Below are 20,348 nucleotides of genomic sequence, written 5' to 3'. Positions count from 1 at the left end.
AATAAATAAATGCTAACTATTTATTTATTTATTTATTTGGAGCTGGTTATATCACTCCTGTCTCCAAATCTAATATTGCTTAATTATTTCTTAAAAATATGTACAGTATAAAGAAAACATGACAATATTTGTAAATAAGGCTTTGTGCATTATGTCTTCAAATCTGCTCAAATGTAAATATTTTAAGCATTAGATGTTGTGTCTATACATCAATATTGTATTTTTGTTTCAGTGAGTGTTAATGCAAACATAAATAAATAAATAAATACATGCATACATACATATTGTCCAAATCTAATATTTTTAACTATTTCCTATAAATAAGGACAGTATAAAGAAAACATGACAGACAGAAAAAATATGTTTTTATAGAAAAAATATTAAAAAATATTTAATATTTTTTTAATTAAAAATGTATTTAATATGACTGAACACAATAAAATAAAAATAAAAATATTAACGCCATGATTTCCATATTTGTAAATAGGAATTTTTATGTTATGTACTCAAACGTAAATATTAGATGCTGTTAATACATTAATATTGTATGTTTCTTTCAGTAAGTATCTATGCAAAATGGGCCTAATGGGATTCTAGCCCATTTCCTCGTAAAAATACAGTATGCAGGCTTGTAAGTTTCTTTATTTCCTTGTTTCAAATCATAGTTTGTACTGTGATTGGTTTCAGAGTTTCTGAGAAGAAAATGACTGGAAGTGAGGCTGCTGAACAAGCGCTCGCTCTCTGCTGTGCTCTGTTGTGTAAAATAAAATCAAGCCCTGCACCATTTTTCCTGTTGACATATTTTCTATTGAAAGTGGAAGTTGGGACGTACTCAGAAAAATCACACTCTAAGGGTTGAACAGCCTGCAGTCGCTGCAGGTAATGACTTTCTCTTCCGCTCGCCGTCGTATTGACACGTAAGTGTAATGCAGGGAGAGAGATTGCGAGGAGGACGATTGGCTGTAATTGGGTCTAATTACTCTGGTGGGTCTGTCTTAATTATGAACCTTGTCTTTTAATTTGCCAGGAAGCATTTAAGTGGATAGGCTTGAAACATGTCCAGAGGACTGCCCGGAGGAGATTTATTGTTGCTTGCATGGTGTTGTTTAGGACCAGAGAGATTTAATATGTATTAAATATATTTTCTATATATAGAATTCACCGTATGATTCATTTCAGGCTGCCGCGTTTGATTTAGTTTGCACGGTTTCCCTTTAAAAGCACTACACACTCCAACAAGTCGAAATGTTCTTCTCAAAGTAGCCTCTTGATACCCTCAACATAATGGATCCATCTGTGTTCCAGCTCTATCTAAATAAATGAGAGTCTCTGAAGGCTGTCAGTGAGGAATGAGCTCCTTAAAGTGAAGGTGACCTGAAAGTGATGGGAATTAGCCTCCGAAGAACGGCCAAATGAGAGTATCACTCATGCTGTCTGTGGCCAGATCCTCCGCTGCTGGAGCCAGTGAAGATGTTGAACCCAAGTGAACGAAGAGGCTTGTGAAATCTTAAGACTGATGCGACCGAAAGCCGTTTGTTCTTAAAGAGAGCTGGTGCTTCTAGTGACATGAACGAGTGTGCGTGATGTTTCCATGCTACGGTGATGTTACAGAAAAATAAAATAAGTTTGGTTCATGCGTTGATCATCTCTCGTGATGTTGATGGTACACTCTTAATCTAGATGAGTACATTTTGAGAACAAAATTTCAGCTGACTGGAGAAAGCCTAGCCTGAAAGTTTGAAGCAGGTGTAAACGTATGAAAGTTGATGTTGCTAGCATGATTTAGCACATTGCTGACACAATTTGACATGTTGTTAGCATGTTTTAGCATTATTAGCTTGTTGCTTGCATTTTTATAGGCTGATTACAATGTTGTTAGCATGATTAGCATGTTACTAGCATGTTGTTAGCATGAAATTAGCAAGTTAGTAACATGATTCTAACATGATTACCAAGGTACTAGCATTTTTATAGGCTGGTTACAATGCTGTTAGCATGATTAGCAAGTCAATAACATGATTCTAGCATGATTGCCAAATTATTAGCATGTTGTTAGCATGATTAGCAAGTTACTAACATATTTATAGCCTGATTGGCATGTTTCGAGCATGATTAACATGTTATTAGCATGTTGTTAGCTTTATTAACGTGTTGCTACAATGTTTCTAGCATGATTAGCATGGTACTAACAGGTTGCTAGCATGTTTTTAAAATGATTAGCATGTTACTAGCTTGTTAGCATGGTTGACATGTTGGTAGCATGTTTCTAGCATCATTAGCATGATGTTAGCATCATTAGCCAGTTACTTGCATGTTGCTAGCATCATTAGCATGATGTTAGCATCATTAGCCAGTTACTTGCATGTTGCTAGCATCATTAGCAAGTTATTAACATGTTGCTAGCATGATTAACAGGTTACTAGCATTATTAGCATGTTACTAGCATGTTGTTAGCATGATTTACAGGTTACTAGCATGATTAGCATGTTATTAGCATGTTGTTAGCATGATTTACAGGTTACTAGCATGATTAGCATGTTACTAGCATGTTGTTAGCACAATTAGCAAGTTAATAACATGATTCTAGCATGATTACCAAGTTACTTGCATTTTTATAGGCTGATTACAATGCTGTTAGCATGATTAACATGTTACTAGCATGTTGTTAGCATGATTAACAAATCAATAACATGATTCTAGCATGATTGCCAAATTATTAGCATGTTGTAAGCATGATTAACAAGTTACTAACATACTTATAGCCTGATTGGCATGTTTCTAGCTTGTTTCTAACATGATTAACATGTTTCTAGCATGCTGGCAACATGATTAGCATGTTGTTAACATGTTGTTTGCAAGATTTGCATGTTGGTAGCATGTTTCTATCATGATTAACATCGTACTAACATGTTGCTAGCATGTTTTTAACATGATTAGCATGTTACTAGCTTGTTGCTAGCATGTTGTTAGCATGATTTATATATTGCTAACATATATATATAGCCTGATTAACATGTTGCTAGCCTCTTTCTAGCATGATTAACATATTACTTACATGTTGCAAGCATGTTTCTGACATGATTAGCATGTTATTAGCATGTTGCTAGAATGTTTCTAGCATGATGAGCATGGTACTAACAGGTTGCTAACATGTTTTAACATGATTAGCATGCTGTTAGCATGATTGATATGTTGCTAGCATGTTTCTAGCATGATTAGCATGTTGTTAGTATGATTAGCCAATTACTAGCATGTTGCTAGCATGATTAACAAGTTACAAGCATGATTAGCATGTTAATAGCATGTTGTTAGCATGATTAGAAATGTTACTAGAATGTTGCTAGAATGATTTTCAAATTATTAGCATGTTGCTAGCATGATTAGCAAGTTACTAACATGATACTAGCATTATTAACATGGTACTAACATGTTTTGCTAACATGGTTTTAACATGATTTTCCTGTTACTAGCATGTCACTAGCATGTTGCTAGCATGATTGGCATGTTGCTACCATGTTTCTAGCATGATTAGCCAGTTACTAACATGTTGCTAGCATGATTAACAGGTTACTAGCATGTTGTTAGCTTGATTAAAAAGTTCCTAGAATGTTGTTAACATGATTAGCAAATTATTATAGTATGTTTCTAGCATGTTTATAACATTATTAGCATATTACTAGCATGTTATTAGCATGATGCTAGCATGTTGTGTAAACAAGGCTGAAGATGTGAAAAGTGGAAGATCAGACAAACGGATTCAATTGAGTGAGTCGTTTACACTAAAACCACTTTGATTGATTCAAACTCGTGGCTTCAATCTTTCAGTTCAAGCGATTCAGTAGCAAGAACCAGATCAAAAGATTCATTTTCGGATTTTCGACATCACTTGTAATAGTGATGGGTGAAACGGAGCTTTTCAAAACTCAGAATCGGTTAAATCATGGCGTTGCAAAATGATTCACTGTTTCGATTCGCTTCAGTCAGATTGCGAATCATTTGATTCAGATTGGGACTTCGGAGCGCGTATCGCAAATCTTTTTTCTGATTTCTTTTTTGTTTTTATTAAACAGTACAAAACGTGAAAACATTAAGGCAGTACAGTTGGTTAATTTGTGGTTACCATGGTTTAACCATAGTAATGTCCCTATATAAATATAGAGATGCTTTAGGATTAACAGAACTTTGGATTGTTTCCATAAACTCGTATAGATCAACTCTGAGTGAAGAAAACCAGATTTTTGTTCATGTATGTGAAATTTAGCAGGAAACAGATTAAGTTCTATATTCTTATATTCTCTTCTGAGTATTCAAAAAATCAAAAGAAAACATGGTTTGTCTTTAAGCATGTAAAAACACCAGATAAGAATGTAAACATGATTAAAAGCTTAATTTTGCAGTTTACATACAAACATATTTCTCGCAAAAATCTTTATTTTTAGCACAAATAGAGCTGATTGCATGCAACGTTTTATTAGATTGACATAATTTTTTTTACTTCCAGCACGTCCCAGTTGAGCTCGGGCCAGTTCCACATACCTCTGATAACATTACGGCATCCAGCAGTCAAACACAAAACCGCAATCCGCCAACCTCCAGAAAGAGACGCTTTATGAGTGAATGTCTTGGTTGGAGATAGACCTCTATAATTGGTCAATTTTGATGATCACTGAGGGCTAATTATGGCTAATTGCTGTCTTTAATCACGGCCCAGTTTGTGTGAATCTCTCTCATACTCATTTAAGCGTGTATTTGCTGGACTGTTAGTGTCGCCACATGCCAAGTGATGACAGGAGCAGTAGATTTAACACATCAGTCAACATTTGCCAACACCTGCCTGACAGTTTAGTGGGAATCAAGATGTAGTTGGTTCACTTTTTCTCACTCACAGACTAGTGCAGTGACACGGCTAAAAATGCACATGTATGTAAGACTGTACTCTGTCTGAATACCTGAATACTGCATGCTATTTCTAAAAATACAGTAGTAAGTGAAAAACCATCTGCATTATTCCACAATGTGTGTTTCAGACAGTTAATGTTATGAAGTTTCAGCTGCATGTAAAATTACACCTACAGACATTAGTACTTAATTTAATTTATGCACTAAGCATGAATCATTATATTTAATAAACTGTTTCTTTTACATTTCCTTTTAAATTTTTTAAGTCATCTAAAAATAATGTGAACATTTTGTGTTGCGGTATGACAAAATTAAAGTGAATTTTGATAGCTCTTAATTGTTTTGACAGTGTTTAACTTAGAAAAACATTCCTTTTAAAATAAATAAAAAAATTTAAGGTCTTGAATTCTGAATTTTTGCATCCAGCTGTCATGGAAATAAAAATGTTTATTTTGTATTTTTATGCCAAAAATGGCACTTGATTAAATAGTGAGTAAAATACAATTTAATCTCAATATATTTAATAAATCATAATACTTAAGGGATTCAAGATTTGAAAATTATCTGAACAATGTGATGTGGTGGTGTATGACAAAATTATTTAATTTAATTTAACAATGTATAACTTTAAGTAATATGTCCAATTAGAGACTATATAAATATATATATATATATTCTTGTGTGTGTATATATATATGTATATATATATATATATATATATATATATATATGTATATGTGTATGTGTATATTTTATTTATTAGAATAAGATGGCATAAATAGTCAACATTAACTATGTATCTATTTATTAAAATATATTGACAATATATTGACAGCTGCATGTGCATTCTACACCTACAGAAATTCATATATATATACATATACACACACATACGCTATAATAATAATAGAAATATAAAATATATGTAGTACCTATTTTTCTTTTTATATATATTTAAAAATTTCTGAATTCTATAATAATACAAATATATTTATTCTAGTAGTAGATATTTGTATATATATATATATATATATATATATATATATATATATATATATATATATCAACAATAATACTTGTTTAAATTGTTGTTGTTGTTTTTTTTTAAAAAAAATGAATAGTTAATAGTTTAAGATTTTTTTGTTTAATTTAATTGCATTTTTGTTTTTCTAAGCAAAATATATATAAATATACATTTTTCCCTAATTTACAGAAGAGTCTAATGTCAACAATCTTGTCAGGCATATTTACAACAAAAATCAATTTATGACAATGTAACATTATTTCAACCAAATTTTGACATTTTATTCTCCAAAACATTTTACATTTCTTTTGCTCTTAATGTCTTTGACGTCTTTATGTATCAGAGGAAACTGGCATCAATATTAACTATATATTTATTTACATTTATTTATAATTCCGACTCATGAATTGAACATGAGCCATGGAAATCAAAAATGTTAATTCTGTATCATTTGTGCCAAATGTCAGTTTGTTTAAATAATGAGTAAATAATACGCTATGTACTGCAGACATAGTGAGGGTCGGACCCTGTTATACTGTTCTTAACCCAGCTGTGAGTTTTCTGCAAAAACAGACTTTCTCTACACGCAACAGATCCTCTCGTGGCTAATCACATTTGCGCAGCTCCGCATCGTCTCTATTCCAAACCAAACCGGGCATCTGTTCCTGTTCCACTCAGTGCTTACCAGCATGTGAGATACAGAGCAACACAATGTTACTGCTGCATCTCTGAACTGCTATAGGAGCTTTCAGCGTGTTGTATTTTTAGCCGCAGTAATTTTATTCATTATCTCAGCGCTCTCCATTTTTGTGCTACTAACAATAGCATCTCTACAGCAGCCTTCCTTGTGCACCACCTGCCAAACCTGCAGGAATTAAAATGCTAATTTGGTGCCATTAGCTTGACAGTGCAGCCATTAACCATGACCACACCGCAGCGCAGAGGTCCAGCGGTTACAATAACGCCACGCACCTGATTGAAACCACCCGGCTATTATGGAGCTCGCAAGTGAAGGGTAATGGACAGGTTAAAGTGAAAATCTGGCTGATTATGTTCTCTCGGTTTCTCCAACAAAACCCTGTCGCTGTGGATATAAAGAAAGAAAGAAAGAAAGAAAATTCAATCATAATAACATTTTCATTTTAGTATGAATCACCAGAATGTTGTTCACAAAAATTGTTCCCCAAAAATTTAAATTAGCACTAATGTAGTCACCTTCAGGCCGTTCAAGATTAGGATGAGTTTGTTTCTTCATGAAATTTGGAGCAATACAGCATTGCATCACTTGCTCACCAATGGATGTGAATGGGTGCCGTCAGAATGAGAGTCCAAACAGCTGATAAAAACATCAAAATAATCCACAAGTAATCCACATCACTCCAGTCTATCAGTTAACATCTTCAGAAGCCAAAAGCTGCATGTTTGTAAGAAATAAATCCATCAAGACATTTTTAACTAAAATAAGAGTCCATAATAATAAGGCTTCCTCTAGTGAAAAATTGGTCTGGTCTGAATCAGGAGAGAAATCTGCACAGATTAAGCACCGTTTACAAGCCAAAACAGTTCTAAACAAATATGTGGCTGGATTTCAATGTGAGAGACAACAAAAGATGGACTTTTTCACTGGAGGAAGCGTTATTATAGATTATGGACTCGTATTTTAAACGTTAAAAGCGTCTTAATGATTTGTTCTTACAAGCACATTTGATGAAAATGTAGTCACTCTCAAGCCATCCGAGATGTAGATGAGTTTGTTTCTTCATGAGATTTGGGTAAATATAGCATTGCATCACTTGCTCACCAATGGATGTGAATGGGTGCCATCAGAATGAGAGTCCAAACAGCTAATAAAAAACATCACAATAATCCACAAGTAATCCACACCACTCCAGTCCATCAGTTAACATCTTGAGAAGACAAAAGATGCTTTGTTTGTAAGAAACAAACATAAATTAAGACGTTTTTAACTTTAAACGGTTATGTTATAATCCGTAATAACGTCCATCAGAAGTCCATCTTCTGTTGTCTCTCACATTATAAACTACCCACATTTTTTTAGAGCTGTTTTGGGCTGTTTTGGCTTGTAAACATTGCTTAATCTGTGCAGATTTCTCTCCTGGTTTAGACTGGAGGAAGCGTTATTATGGATTATGCACTCAGCGTTTGTTTCATCTTTTGTCTTCTCAAGATGTTAACTGATGGACTGGAGTGGTGTGGATTATTGTTTTTATCAGCTCTTTGGACTCTCATTCTGACGGCACCCATTCACATCCATTGGTGACCAAGTGATAGAATGCTACATTTCTTCAAATCTGATGAAGAAACAAACTTATGTACATCTTGGATGGCCTGAGGGTGACTACATTTACAGCTAATTTTAACTTTGGGTGAATTGTTTCTTAACATAAAAAGTGCCGTTTACCCTTTATTTGATAAATACTGCAACATTGCAGAAAGCAGAGTGAGAGCCATTCAATATTTGTGTTTTTACAATGGAAAGACACTCACGTGCACAAACATATTTACCCACAAATACCTGCTTAAGCGTTGTAGCTTGGGATTTGTCTGATTTCTTACAGGATAATCCTTTTAAGCCCTCTCTTAATTCATGGTTGTTTAGTGTGCTTTCCTCAAACATGCTCTTTTTTGCCGCTGTGAATTGTTCAGCAGCTGATTTAAGACGGAAATACTCTCTGTGTGAGTTGGGATTACTTTCATTTGGCTTTGCAGTGAAGTCTTGTGTTTTTTGGATAGTCCTCTCTCTTTGTCTGATGCGTCGCTCTGAAGCAGACTTTGATAGATGTCTGCTGTCGTTCTGCTGTGACAAATCAAGCTGGAAGCCTCTTTAGATATCAGATGTGAGTGCGATTGGAGTGTGCCGTTGATCAGAGCATCAATGAATGGATGGAGGAGGTGATTACTCTCTATGGTTCTCTCCTATAATTCTCTTATCATCTACTCCAGAGATTCTGCTTCCTTCCTGTAAGTGGCTGCAAGTCAATAAGGACTCTTGTCACCTCAACTCCTTGTAAACTCAAGTGATTGTAATTATGCTGACATATTATATCTCCTTTGGGCTTCTCCCGGCCTTTAACTCCTCTTATCTTAATCGTCTCTATTATAGGCCACTGCATAACAAAAACAACCTTTTAATGCTGTTTTTTTACGATTTAGTCGAAGAAAACGTGCATAAGGGCCAAATGAATATTATTGTATTTGGTATATTTGTTTTTTAAGCAACTTAGGCCTAAATAAACCATTAAACATAAATGTTAAAAGTAGTAATAATTTGCATTTCAGTAAGCCACTCAGAGGTTGATTAACTAACAGCCTTGACAAATCAGTTTAATTCAGTAAAGGATTTGTCAGGCTAATTAAAATCAGTAACGTCAGTGTTAATGATTCACTAAAAGCACCGGTTCAGTTGAATCATTTGTTGTTCCACACAAGCAGTCTGCATTTACAATGATTTCAATTTTCAATTAGGAACCGCTTTGACTATTCAGTTTCATTTAGTGAGCTCATCAGACTAATTCAGATCAGTAAAGTCAATGATAATGATTCACTAAAAGAACCAGTTCAACTGAGTCATTTAGTGTTCCACAAAACAAGTCCGTAATTACAATGTTTTATATTTTACGAACTTTTACTAGACAAAAAAGGCGGTTTAGTAACCGCTCTGAGTTCATTGCAGTTTATTGACTGATTTTTTTCAGACTAATTAAAATTAGTGAAAACGATTCATTTAAATAAAAACACTTAAACTGAGTCATTTAGTGTTCCACAAAACAAGTCAGTAATTACAGTTTTATATTTTACAAACTTTCACTAGACAAAAAAAAAAAAAGGTGGTTCAGTAACTGCTCTGAGTTCATTAAAGTTCATTGAAGGATTCATCAGACTGATTCAAATCAGTGAAGATGATTCATTTAAAGAACCTGCTGAACTGAGTCATTTATTTTGAATCAGACTACGTGGCTAGCACTGGTGTGTTTGTTTTTGTTGAAGTTTATTGAATAATTTGTCAGACTGATTCAAATTATTAAAAAAATTATTCATTTAAAGAACCTCTTCAACTGAGTCATTTAGTGTTCCACAAAATAAGTCAATAATTACAATGTTTATATTTTACGAACTTTCACTAGACCAAAAAAAAAAAGGTGGTTCAGTGACCGTTAATTGAAGTTTATTGAAGGATTCCTTAGACTGATTGAAATTATTGAAAGTGATTCATTTAAAGAACCTGTTCAACTGAGTCATTTAGTGTTCCACAAAACAAGTCAGTAATTACAGTGTTTTATATGTTACGAACGTTCAGTAGAAAAAGCAATTCAGTAACCGCTCTGAATTCATCGAAGGATTCATCCGACTGATTCAAATCAGTGAAAATGATTCATTTAAAGAACCTGCTCAACTGAGTCATTTATTTTGAATCAGACTACATGGCTAGCACTGGTGTGTTTGTTTTCATTGAAGTTTATTGAATAATTTGTCAGACTGATTCAAATTAGTGAAAATGATTCATTTTAAAGAACCTGCTCAACTGAGTCATTTAGTGTTCAGGGTTCAGCAACGGCTTTTGAGTTCATTGAAGTACATCAAAGGATTCGTCAGACTGATGGGCACAATATTTTGACAAACTAAAGTTAATAAGATATTAGCTTAATATTTCACTTACCTGAGTGGAAATGAAGAACAACCACAAATGTTGCCAAGATTCTTGCACTGGAAATCCTGGTTCAGTTACAACACCTATGGTTCCTCAGACAGTTTTTGCATTCTTCTCCTTGATTTGTTAGAACTTTTGACAGTCTATAGTAATCCAAATGTTTTTCCCAGTCCGACCGATTAGTACAGACCAAAACATTACAATAATTGGCCATTTTAAGCTTCAATATTTAGTTTCATTCGGTTCAGTGGCATTGTTTACATTCAGTGCCGCCAATATATGGCTGACTGATGATGTGTTGTGAAAACACTGCTTACAGGCCTTAAATCACTTTAATCTTTTTTGAGATTTGATTTGCAATAGGAAAAACAATTCACAGTGCTCTTGCTGAGAAAAGTTCATGTTGCACAATTGCTATTATTCACACGCTCTTCATAAATCAATAGCCTCCTTTGACTCCCAGCAGCGGGAAACACTGTCTAAAAGTGCTTAATAACGGTCTGCCCTCTCGGCCCTGGCCGCAGAGATCTTGGCAGTTTCCCCGCAGCAGGAAGGCACTGTGGCGTGTTGAATACGAGTCACTGAGCGACACGACCGGAGGTCACGGCCACACAGATTCTGAAAATCACTCTTTGAGATGTGAATGTACTTTAAAGCGGTCATGCATTTTTATTATTTAATTTTTCCTGAAGGACCATTTATTGTGGCAAAATGATTAACAGTTTGGTTTTCCGTGACTATTTTCTACACTCTTTCTGAGCTTTAGAAATTGAGTTTTTGAAAGTTTTATACACTGCAAAAGTACTGGGTGCTAAATGTATGTATGTGAATTGCATATAAAATTTCCATCCGTTTGTGATGTGTAATTGTCATGCGTAATTGCAACAGATATTTATATCTTTGTTCCCCTCTAACAAAAACTACCCAAGCTTCCCAACACCTATTTAGGTAAAAACAGCATTGTAGTACAAATGTGACCTTGAGATATCACCACGCAGCATACTTGAAAATGTTTTCCTCAATTATTAATGCCATTTGTATTGTTGAGTTTCTTAATCTTGTTTTTTGCAGAATGGAGAAGCGTCCCTGTTTGAGGTGAACATCCGTTACGTTGGCGGTCTTCTCTCTGCGTACTACCTGACGGGAGCTGAGGTAAGATTCAGTCTCATTTGTTTTTCTCGCTTGGGGTTGACTCTTTTAATGCAATTAGTTGGAACAGGAGTTCATGTTTAATCATAAGAGGTACAGCAAGATCACGTATGTGTGGTTTATCTGAAGCGGGCCAAGTTTTGGAAGCCGAGGGCATCATATTAGAGTTGAAAATAAAATAAAGGCGACACTCAGAGTCGTGAGTCAGCCTAATGGACATTGATTTGCAGTCAGAATTAGTCAAAGAGGAAGACAGATGCTCTGCGTTTTCTGAGACCATCCATCTGTGTTTATAGATCCGTGTCAGATGTAGACACACGCGCACTACGTATACACATCGGATGAGTTGTTTTGATGTTTCATTGAGCATTGAAATGCTCGATATAGACATATTTGTTGAGATGGGAGAGTATAACAAGAATACATCTGTAAAACATGACATTCTCCATTATTTGTAATAGATTGACTGATATTTATTTTTAGAACCAGTACCGATTATTTGTATGTCTAATAACTGATATGCAGAACCGATATCTATTTACTTGTAACTTTGTCATCTTCATGTCACAACAGTAAAAGCATTGCATTTTTTTTTAAATAACAACAGATGAAGCAGAAGCAACACTAATGCAATAGGCAAAATAAATGGACAAAGTCTAAAGTTTATAAATGGAGAGCGTGAATAAATGTGAAATTAAAAAACAAACAAACAAACAAACAAACAAACAAAAAAACAACTATTTATAGTTCCTCTTCTGGTTTGGATAAAAGCATCTGCTAAATGCTTGAATGAAACTTGTAATCATTAGTTGAAAATATTGGTAAAATATCGGTAAAACCGATTATCGGTCAGTTTGTAATTCTGAGTCACTCTGGGCTTCCTTAGCGTTCCCTTAAAAATGCAAACAATGTTTCGAACCAATTTGAGAGATTTTGAAGGTTTATTCAAACATTTAGCAGCTGAGACAGTAACTATAAAAATGTAATGCATATACTGTATATACTGCAAATATGGTACTTAAAATGGTGCTAAAATGCTTTTCTCTTAGAATTGATGTCTTCCATCAGTATTTTTTCTTGCTATTACTTGTAGTGAAGACATTGGCTGAACTGAATTGATTAGGGATCTTTTTTAAGATGTTTTTATCGTTTACATTTATTTTTGTGGTAAATTGTTGTAATTGACTGTATGTGATTATTTCATATAGTATGAACAGACAGTCTTTTTGTACTTTTTGTGTCATTTCATCTCCATATCACAATAAAAACACTGCATTTCTATAACAACAACTGCAGCAGCAACAACAATAATATTACCAATAGACCAAATAAACTGATAAAGTCTTATGTTTTCAGATGGAATAATATAAAATGAAATTAAATTAGTTAAATTAATTAATTAAAAATTAATTAGTTTTTTGTAGTTCATCTTCTGCTTTGCATAAAAGCATCTGCTAAATGTATGAAAGTAAATGTAAAATGTCAAGAGTGACTATCAAATTTACATAAATGTAATCATTCGTTGAAAATATCAGTAAAATTTGTAAAATATCGGTTAAACTGATTATCGGTAGATCTCTAATTTTGAGTCACTTTGAGCTTTCTTCAGCTTTCTAAACTTATTGTATTTTTGCTCCAAACTGTTGCCAATATATATTTGCATTTTTGGCTGTCATAAACCCTAGTTATCAAGAAAATGAACACTGAAATTGCTCTTCGCTAGAATTGATGTCTTCCAGCCCAGCAGTATTTTTTTTCTTGCTATTGACAAGGGTTGACAAGGGCTGAACTAAATTGACTAGAAACTATGTTCTTATGTTCTCAAATGGAATAATATAAAAGTGCAATTGAACAACAACAGTTTTTGTAGTTCATCTGCTTTGGGTAAAAGTATCTGCTAAATGAATGAAAGTAAATGTCAAATCTCAATGGAGACTATCAATTTTGTGTATATGTAGTCATTAGTTGAAAATATCGGTAAAATCTGTAAAATATCGGTAAATTATTCTGAGTCACTTTGAGCTTCCTTTAGTTTTCTAATCTTATTGTATTTTTAGTCCAAACTGTTGCCAATATATATTTGCATTTTTGGCTGTCATAAACCCTAGCTGTCAGGGAAATTAACTAAAAATTGCAAACAGTTTTTTGAACCAATTTGAGAGACTTTCAAGGTTTATTTAAACATTTAACAACGGAGACAGTTGCTATAAAAATGTAATGCATATATTGCAAATATTGTACTTAAAATTTTAGTAATTATGCTTTTCGCTAGAATTGATGTCTTCCAGCATTATTTTTTTCTTGCTATTACTTCTTGTAAAGACGAGGACTGAACTGAATTGACTTGGGATCTCTTTGAGTTGTTTTATGGTTTATGTTTACGTTAATTTTATTTTTGTGGTAAATTGTTGCAATTGAGTGCAACATCAGCACATCCAAGAAGATTATTTCATATAGTATGATAAAGTAAATCTATCAACTTTGCATAAATGCAATGATTAGTTGAGATATCGGTAAAATCTGTAAAATATTGGTAAAACAGATTATCGGCCGATCCCTAATTCTGAGTCACTTTGAGCTTCCTTCAGCTTTCTAATCTTATTGTATTTTTACTCCAAACTGTTGCCAATATATACTTGCATTTAGCTGTCATAAACCCTAGATATCAGGAAAATTAAGACTGAAAATTGCAAATAATTTTTGAACCAATTCGATAGAATTTCAAGATTTATTCCAATGGTTAACAACTGAGAATAACTATAAACTAGTAGCTATAAAAAATGTAATGCATATACTGCATATAATGTAAATATGGTTCTTAAAATTGTAGTAATTATGCTCTTTGTTAGAACTGATGTCTTCCAGTAATATTTTTTTTCTTGCTATTACTTGTAGTAAAGACGAGGACTGAACTGAATTGACTAGGGGTCATTTTAAATGGTTTTTATGGTTTACATTAACATTTATTTTATTTTTGTGATAAATTGATATAGCTGAGTGTAAATTCAGTGCTACCAAGCATATTATTTCATGTAGTATACTCGATTCATCTTCATATCGCAATAAAAAAAAACACAGCATGAAGTAATATAAAAGTGAAATTAAACAAAAACAGATGTTTTTGTGGTTCATCTTCCACTGTATCAAAACAACTGCATAAATGCATAAATGTGAAGGAGTTTGTCACCTTTAGGTAATTGTTGTAATCGTTGGTTGAAAGTATCTGTAATATATCGGTTAAACCGATTATCGGTTGATCTCTAATTTTGGTATATGTTCAGATTTTGTAGTAACTTCACATAGTTGTCTGGATAGATCGTAACTTGTCTGTATTTAAATTAGCTGTTACATCTATCTCTGATAAATATGGACATAAACATGATCTGGTTCAGATGCTTGTGCATGAGTTTCTGTCTCCGTCTCTCGTTGTAGATAGAGTTTGTTGTCCACGCCTCTGCTAAATCTCTCAGTAGAGCTCAGCAGTCTGCAGTGATCTATCCCTGCGTTCATGTACGCAGAGAATCCATCATGCATGTGTGTTCAGGATGTAGATTTATCTCATCCGTCTCCGTCCCTGAGTTTCCGGAGGCTTACGCCCCCTGCAGATAAGGGCGGGTGATTGGAAATCCCACTTTTGCGAAACGGCCACGGTGGCAAAGCGTGCGTAAATCACGCCGACAGCATGAGGTAGGAGCTTTCAGGAAAACATCACAGGAATCCAAGTGCAGCTAACAGCAGGATTTACAGCTGGAGAGCTCGATTTGTTCAAAGGAAAGTGTTGCTCTTGTTGCGATAGCTGATAAAATCGCTTGCTCTCGCTAGGATAAACATCATGACATAACCGTCGCTGTCGTCTCGGTCATGGACATTAGTTGTTCTTGACATTGTAAAACTCTAAATTCGGTCAGCCAAGAATAATATACAATTTTAATTTAAGAACCAGTGTTCATATGATCTTGGACAACATTTTAAATTTTTTTAAAACTTATTTTTATTTTATTTTATTTTTTTATTTGTGTGATGTGTGATGTCTAGACATTGAAAAGTAATTTATTTCAATTATTTTTGTATAATTAACACAATTTATATATTTATTTTGTCAGGCTTAAATAGTTTAGTAAGGTAAAAATAATATTATAAAATAAATGTAAAAAAAAAAATTCTATTATTATTATTTTTTAAATAAAGTTAATTTTAGTATTAGAGGTGGTTTTAATTTTTTATTAAAATAGTATTGAATTTTTAAAACAAGTTTATAAGCTGGTTGTCGGCCATAACATGAAAATAATTATTTGCTTACGAATAATTATCAGCAAGGTATTTTAATTTTAATTTAATTTAATTTAATTTTATTTTATTAAAATATAATTTAAATATAATCAGGTATCAGCAAGGTATTTTAATTATTTTTATGTAAATTTAATTAAATTATTATTATTATTATTATTTTTTAATATAATTTAAATATAATCAGGTATTTTAATTTAACTTTCAATATTTTAGGTATTTGAATTCATTTTAATTAAATTAAAAATTAAATAAAATTTAATTTAATTCAATTTTTATTTATTTTTTATTTTATTAATTTACAATATTTTATATTAAAATATTTTTTAAAAATTGTGCAATAGCCAATGACCTCTGTGTAACGACTCGGAGGCTTGTGGATCCATCTGCAAGCGCTTTATTGACAAAACGAACAAATCACAACGATAAACGGATGCAAGTCGGGGCAGGCAGCTAGTATCAAAACGAGAAGGCAGTTCAATGGTCGGGGCAGGCAGCTAGAATCCAAAACGAGAAGGCAGTCCAATGATCGGGGCAGGCAGCTAGAATCCAAAACGAGAAGGCAGTCCAATGATCGGGGCAGGCAGCTAGAATCCAAAACGAGAAGGCAGTCCAATGGTCACAACAATAAATCCAAACAAGAAGGTAGAACGCTCAGAAATGCAGGCCGTAGCAAGTGCAAGACTTCGCGTCCAACGCGGGTGAAAGTCCTGCTTATAAAGGCTAGATAACAAGCTACACCTGTAGCGCGGATAGGTTCCGGTACGTGGGTCAAAAGCGTCCGGGTGGGAACTAATACTCGGGTGACGGTTCCCGCTGGTGACGGCCGGGAAGAGCCACAGAGGCGCGGTTCATTACAGAGCCCCCCTCCTGCGAGCAGCTCCCGAGGCGAGGGCCTTGGCGACGACGAGGTCGTCCGCGTGGTCTGGGCGCGGGTCTCCCTGGGTTTCTTTGATGGAAGTCCTCAATTAGGGAGGGATCCAGAATATCCTGAGCGTTGACCCAGGATTGCTCCTCTGGACCGTACCCCTCCCAATCCACCAGGTATTGCATGACACGACCCCGGCGCCTAGAGTCCAAGATTTCGTGGACCCGGTAGGCCTCCTCGCCATCTATGATTAGAGGAGGGGTCTCTGTCTCCGCGGCCTCGTCCTGGTCCCTCTCCCCGTCCGGAGCACCAGCGGGTTTCAACAAGGATACATGGAAAGTGGGGGAAATACGGTAGTTAGTGGGTAACTCTAAACGGAATGACACTGGAGTAATTTGTTTGATGATTTTGAAAGGACCCACGTACCTGGGACTGAGTTTCTTGCTAGGAAGGTGCAGCCGAAGGTCCCGAGACGAAAGCCAGACCCACTGTCCGGGCTGGTAGGCTGGGTTGGCGCGCCGTCTGCGATCTGCTTGGGTGGTGGTGCGGCGAACGGCCTGTTGCAGATGGACGTGTGCAGCGTCCCAGGTGTCCTCGCTACGGCTTAGCCAATGGTCAACGGTTGGTAGGTTGCTTGGCTCCCCGGTCCATGGGAATAAAGGCGGTTGATATCCTAAGATGCACTTGAAGGGGGTGAGACCAGTGGCAGGTTTTCTAAGTGAGTTTTGGGCATATTCTGCCCACACTATGTATTTGCTCCAGTCACTTTGGTTGGCGTGGCAGTATGTTCTCAGGAAACGAGTGAGTTCTTGATTAAGTCTCTCGGCCTGGCCGTTGGATTGAGGGTGGTACCCGGAAGTCAGGCTCACATTGATGTTGAGTTGTTTGCAGAAAGCGTGCCAGACCCGAGAGGTGAACTGAGGTCCCCTGTCCGAGACAATGTCCTCCGGAATGCCGAAGACCCGGAAGACCTGATGTACCATAACCTCCGCGGTCTCCCAGGCCGTGGGTAGCTTGGTTAAGGGGATGATTCGGCAGGCTTTGGAGAACCGGTCGACAACGGTAAGGATTGTGGTGCAGTTCTGAGAGAGGGGAAGATCCGTAATGAAATCCATGGCGATATGAGACCATGGGCGATGAGGAACTGGCAGGGGTTGGAGTAAGCCGGCAGGTCTCTGGTGGGACGATTTGGCAATGTTACAGGTTCTGCATTGAGTCACGAACCGAAAGATGTCCTGAGTAAGTGCCGGCCACCAGAAGCGGTTCTTGGTTAGTTCGAGGGTGGCGGTGATCCCAGGATGCCCTGCGCCGGGGGAATCGTGAATCCAGTGAAGCAGGCGTGTGCGGAGTGTTTCGGGCACATATTCGCGATCTTGAGGACAGTTTGGAGGCGGTGGTTCTGTTACCTGAGCCTCCTTGATCTCAGTCATGATGTCCCAGCGGACCGGGGCTAGAAGTAGAGAGGGCGGAATTATGGGATCGGGAGTTAGTTCTTGTTGTTGAGCGTCGTGGATACGGGAGAGAGCATCTGCCTTGCTGTTCTTGGAGCCGGGGCGGTAGGTGATTCTGAACTCAAACCTGGCAAAGAACAGTGACCAGCGAGCCTGCGGGAGTTTAGCCGTTTTGCTGAGCGGATGTATTCCAGGTTGCGGTGGTCCGTGAGAACTAAAAAGGGAACCTTGGAACCCTCCAACCAATGCCTCCATTCGAGCAGAGCCTCCTTGAGAGCTAACAGTTCTCGATCGCCCACATCATAGTTGCGTTCGGCGGCAGAGAGTTTCCGAGAAAAGAATGCGCACGGAAACATCTTCGGTGGCTCTCCGTGTCGCTGCGACAGAACCGCCCCCACGCCACTGTTTGAAGCGTCCACCTCCACGATGAATTCCAGCTCGGGGTTGGGGTGTCGTAAGATGGGACTGGTCGTGAAACGTTCTTTCAGTTCCTTGAAGGCCTGCTCACTCTCTGACGTCCACTTCAGTGTTCGGGTTCCTCCTCGTATCATTGAGGTCAGGGGGGCGGCGATCTGACTGAAGCCCCGGATAAATCTCCTGTAAAAGTTGGCGAAACCCAGGAACCTCTGGAGCTCCTTGACGGTACGTGGTCTCGGCCAGCTGACGACAGATGACACCTTCTTCTCGTCCATAGCGACCCCATCTTGGCTGATTATGTACCCCAGGAAGGCGATCTTGGTCTGATGAAATTCACACTTGGGTAATTTGGCGTACAACTGGTGCTTAATCAGGCGTTGGAGCACTGCTCTGACCTGTTGGATGTGAGTTTCCAAGTTCTCTGAATAAATCAGGATGTCATCAATGTAGACAATGAGGTGTCTGTGGAGCATGTCTCTGAAGATCTCATTGACGAAGGCCTGGAAGACGGACGGACTGTTCGATAGGCCGAAGGGCATCACCAGATACTCGTAGTGTCCATTGGTGGTCGAGAACGCTGTCTTCCACTCGTCTCCCGCCTTGATGCGAATCAAGTTGTAAGCACTTCTAAGGTCGAGTTTGGTGAAGTACTTCGCAGTGCGTAACTGCTCCAGGGCTGCTGGTACCAGAGGAAGAGGGTAGCGGTACTTGATGGTGACCTCGTTTAGGCTCCGATAGTCGATGCAGGGTCTCAAACTGTTGTCTTTCTTTTTCACGAAGAAAAAACCCGCCGAGGCGGGCGAGGTAGATGGTCTGATGAATCCTTTAGCTAGCTCCTCACTGATGTAACGTTCCATGGCTTCTGTCTCGGGTTGCGAGAGGGGAAACACCCGCCCCCTGGTGGGCATGGCTCCAGGTTGTAGCTCAATGGAACAATCGTAGGGTCGGTGTGGTGGTAGATGTGAGGCTTTTTCCTCGCTAAAGGCTTCCACAAGGTCCTGGTAGCAGGAGGGTAGAAGTGTGGTGGAGCTGAGGGCGGTCTGGCGGAACGGGACGGCTCGGGGACGGCGAACGACTCTCTGCAGGCACTGAGCGTGACATTCCGGTGACCAGTGAAGGATTTGCGGGTGTGTCCAGGAGATGTTAGGGTTGTGTTGTCTTAGCCAGGGCAGGCCTAAGATGATGGGGTGGTTGGGTGAGGTTATGGCGAATAGTCGCAGTCGTTCGGAGTGAAGAAAGCTGACTTGCAGTTCCAGCTCCTTGGAAACTGCCTCCACTTTCCCCGAGCCGAGAGCCCGTCCGTCTAGCGCTGTGACTGCCACATCGTTACATGCAATGAGAGGAACACAAGCACTTTTAGCAAATGATATATCAATAAAGTTCCCCGCCGCCCCTGAATCGATGAGAGCTACGGTTTGCGTAGTCTGGTGATTGCAGATTAAAATCACTTCTAGTTCAAAGGTATCTGAGAGAGAATCGGAACTCACCCGTGCAGTGTCTGGTCGATGAGGACGGATGGGACAGTTAGTCCGGAGGTGTCCTGCTTGCCCACAGTACAGACAGAGGTGATTCCGCACGCGTCGG

General features: G+C 37.3%; 1 protein-coding gene across 2 annotated transcripts in view; it reads left to right on the top strand.

The window, feature by feature from the left end:
* The window catches only part of LOC127178374 (mannosyl-oligosaccharide 1,2-alpha-mannosidase IA), a 292,115-nt gene that overhangs the window by 190,216 nt on the left and 81,551 nt on the right, over positions 1 to 20,348 (top strand). For both annotated transcript variants that reach the window (XM_051131220.1, XM_051131219.1), the window contains exon 4: positions 11,664 to 11,744. In XM_051131220.1, the coding sequence (XP_050987177.1) occupies positions 11,664 to 11,744 (81 nt within the window). The remainder of the gene's footprint in view (positions 1 to 11,663; positions 11,745 to 20,348) is intronic.

The sequence above is a fragment of the Labeo rohita genome, chromosome 16 (genome assembly GCF_022985175.1).
Source record: "Labeo rohita strain BAU-BD-2019 chromosome 16, IGBB_LRoh.1.0, whole genome shotgun sequence".
NCBI classification, from domain to species: Eukaryota; Metazoa; Chordata; class Actinopteri; order Cypriniformes; family Cyprinidae; genus Labeo; species Labeo rohita.
This window is presented reverse-complemented; position numbering and strand designations above follow the sequence as displayed.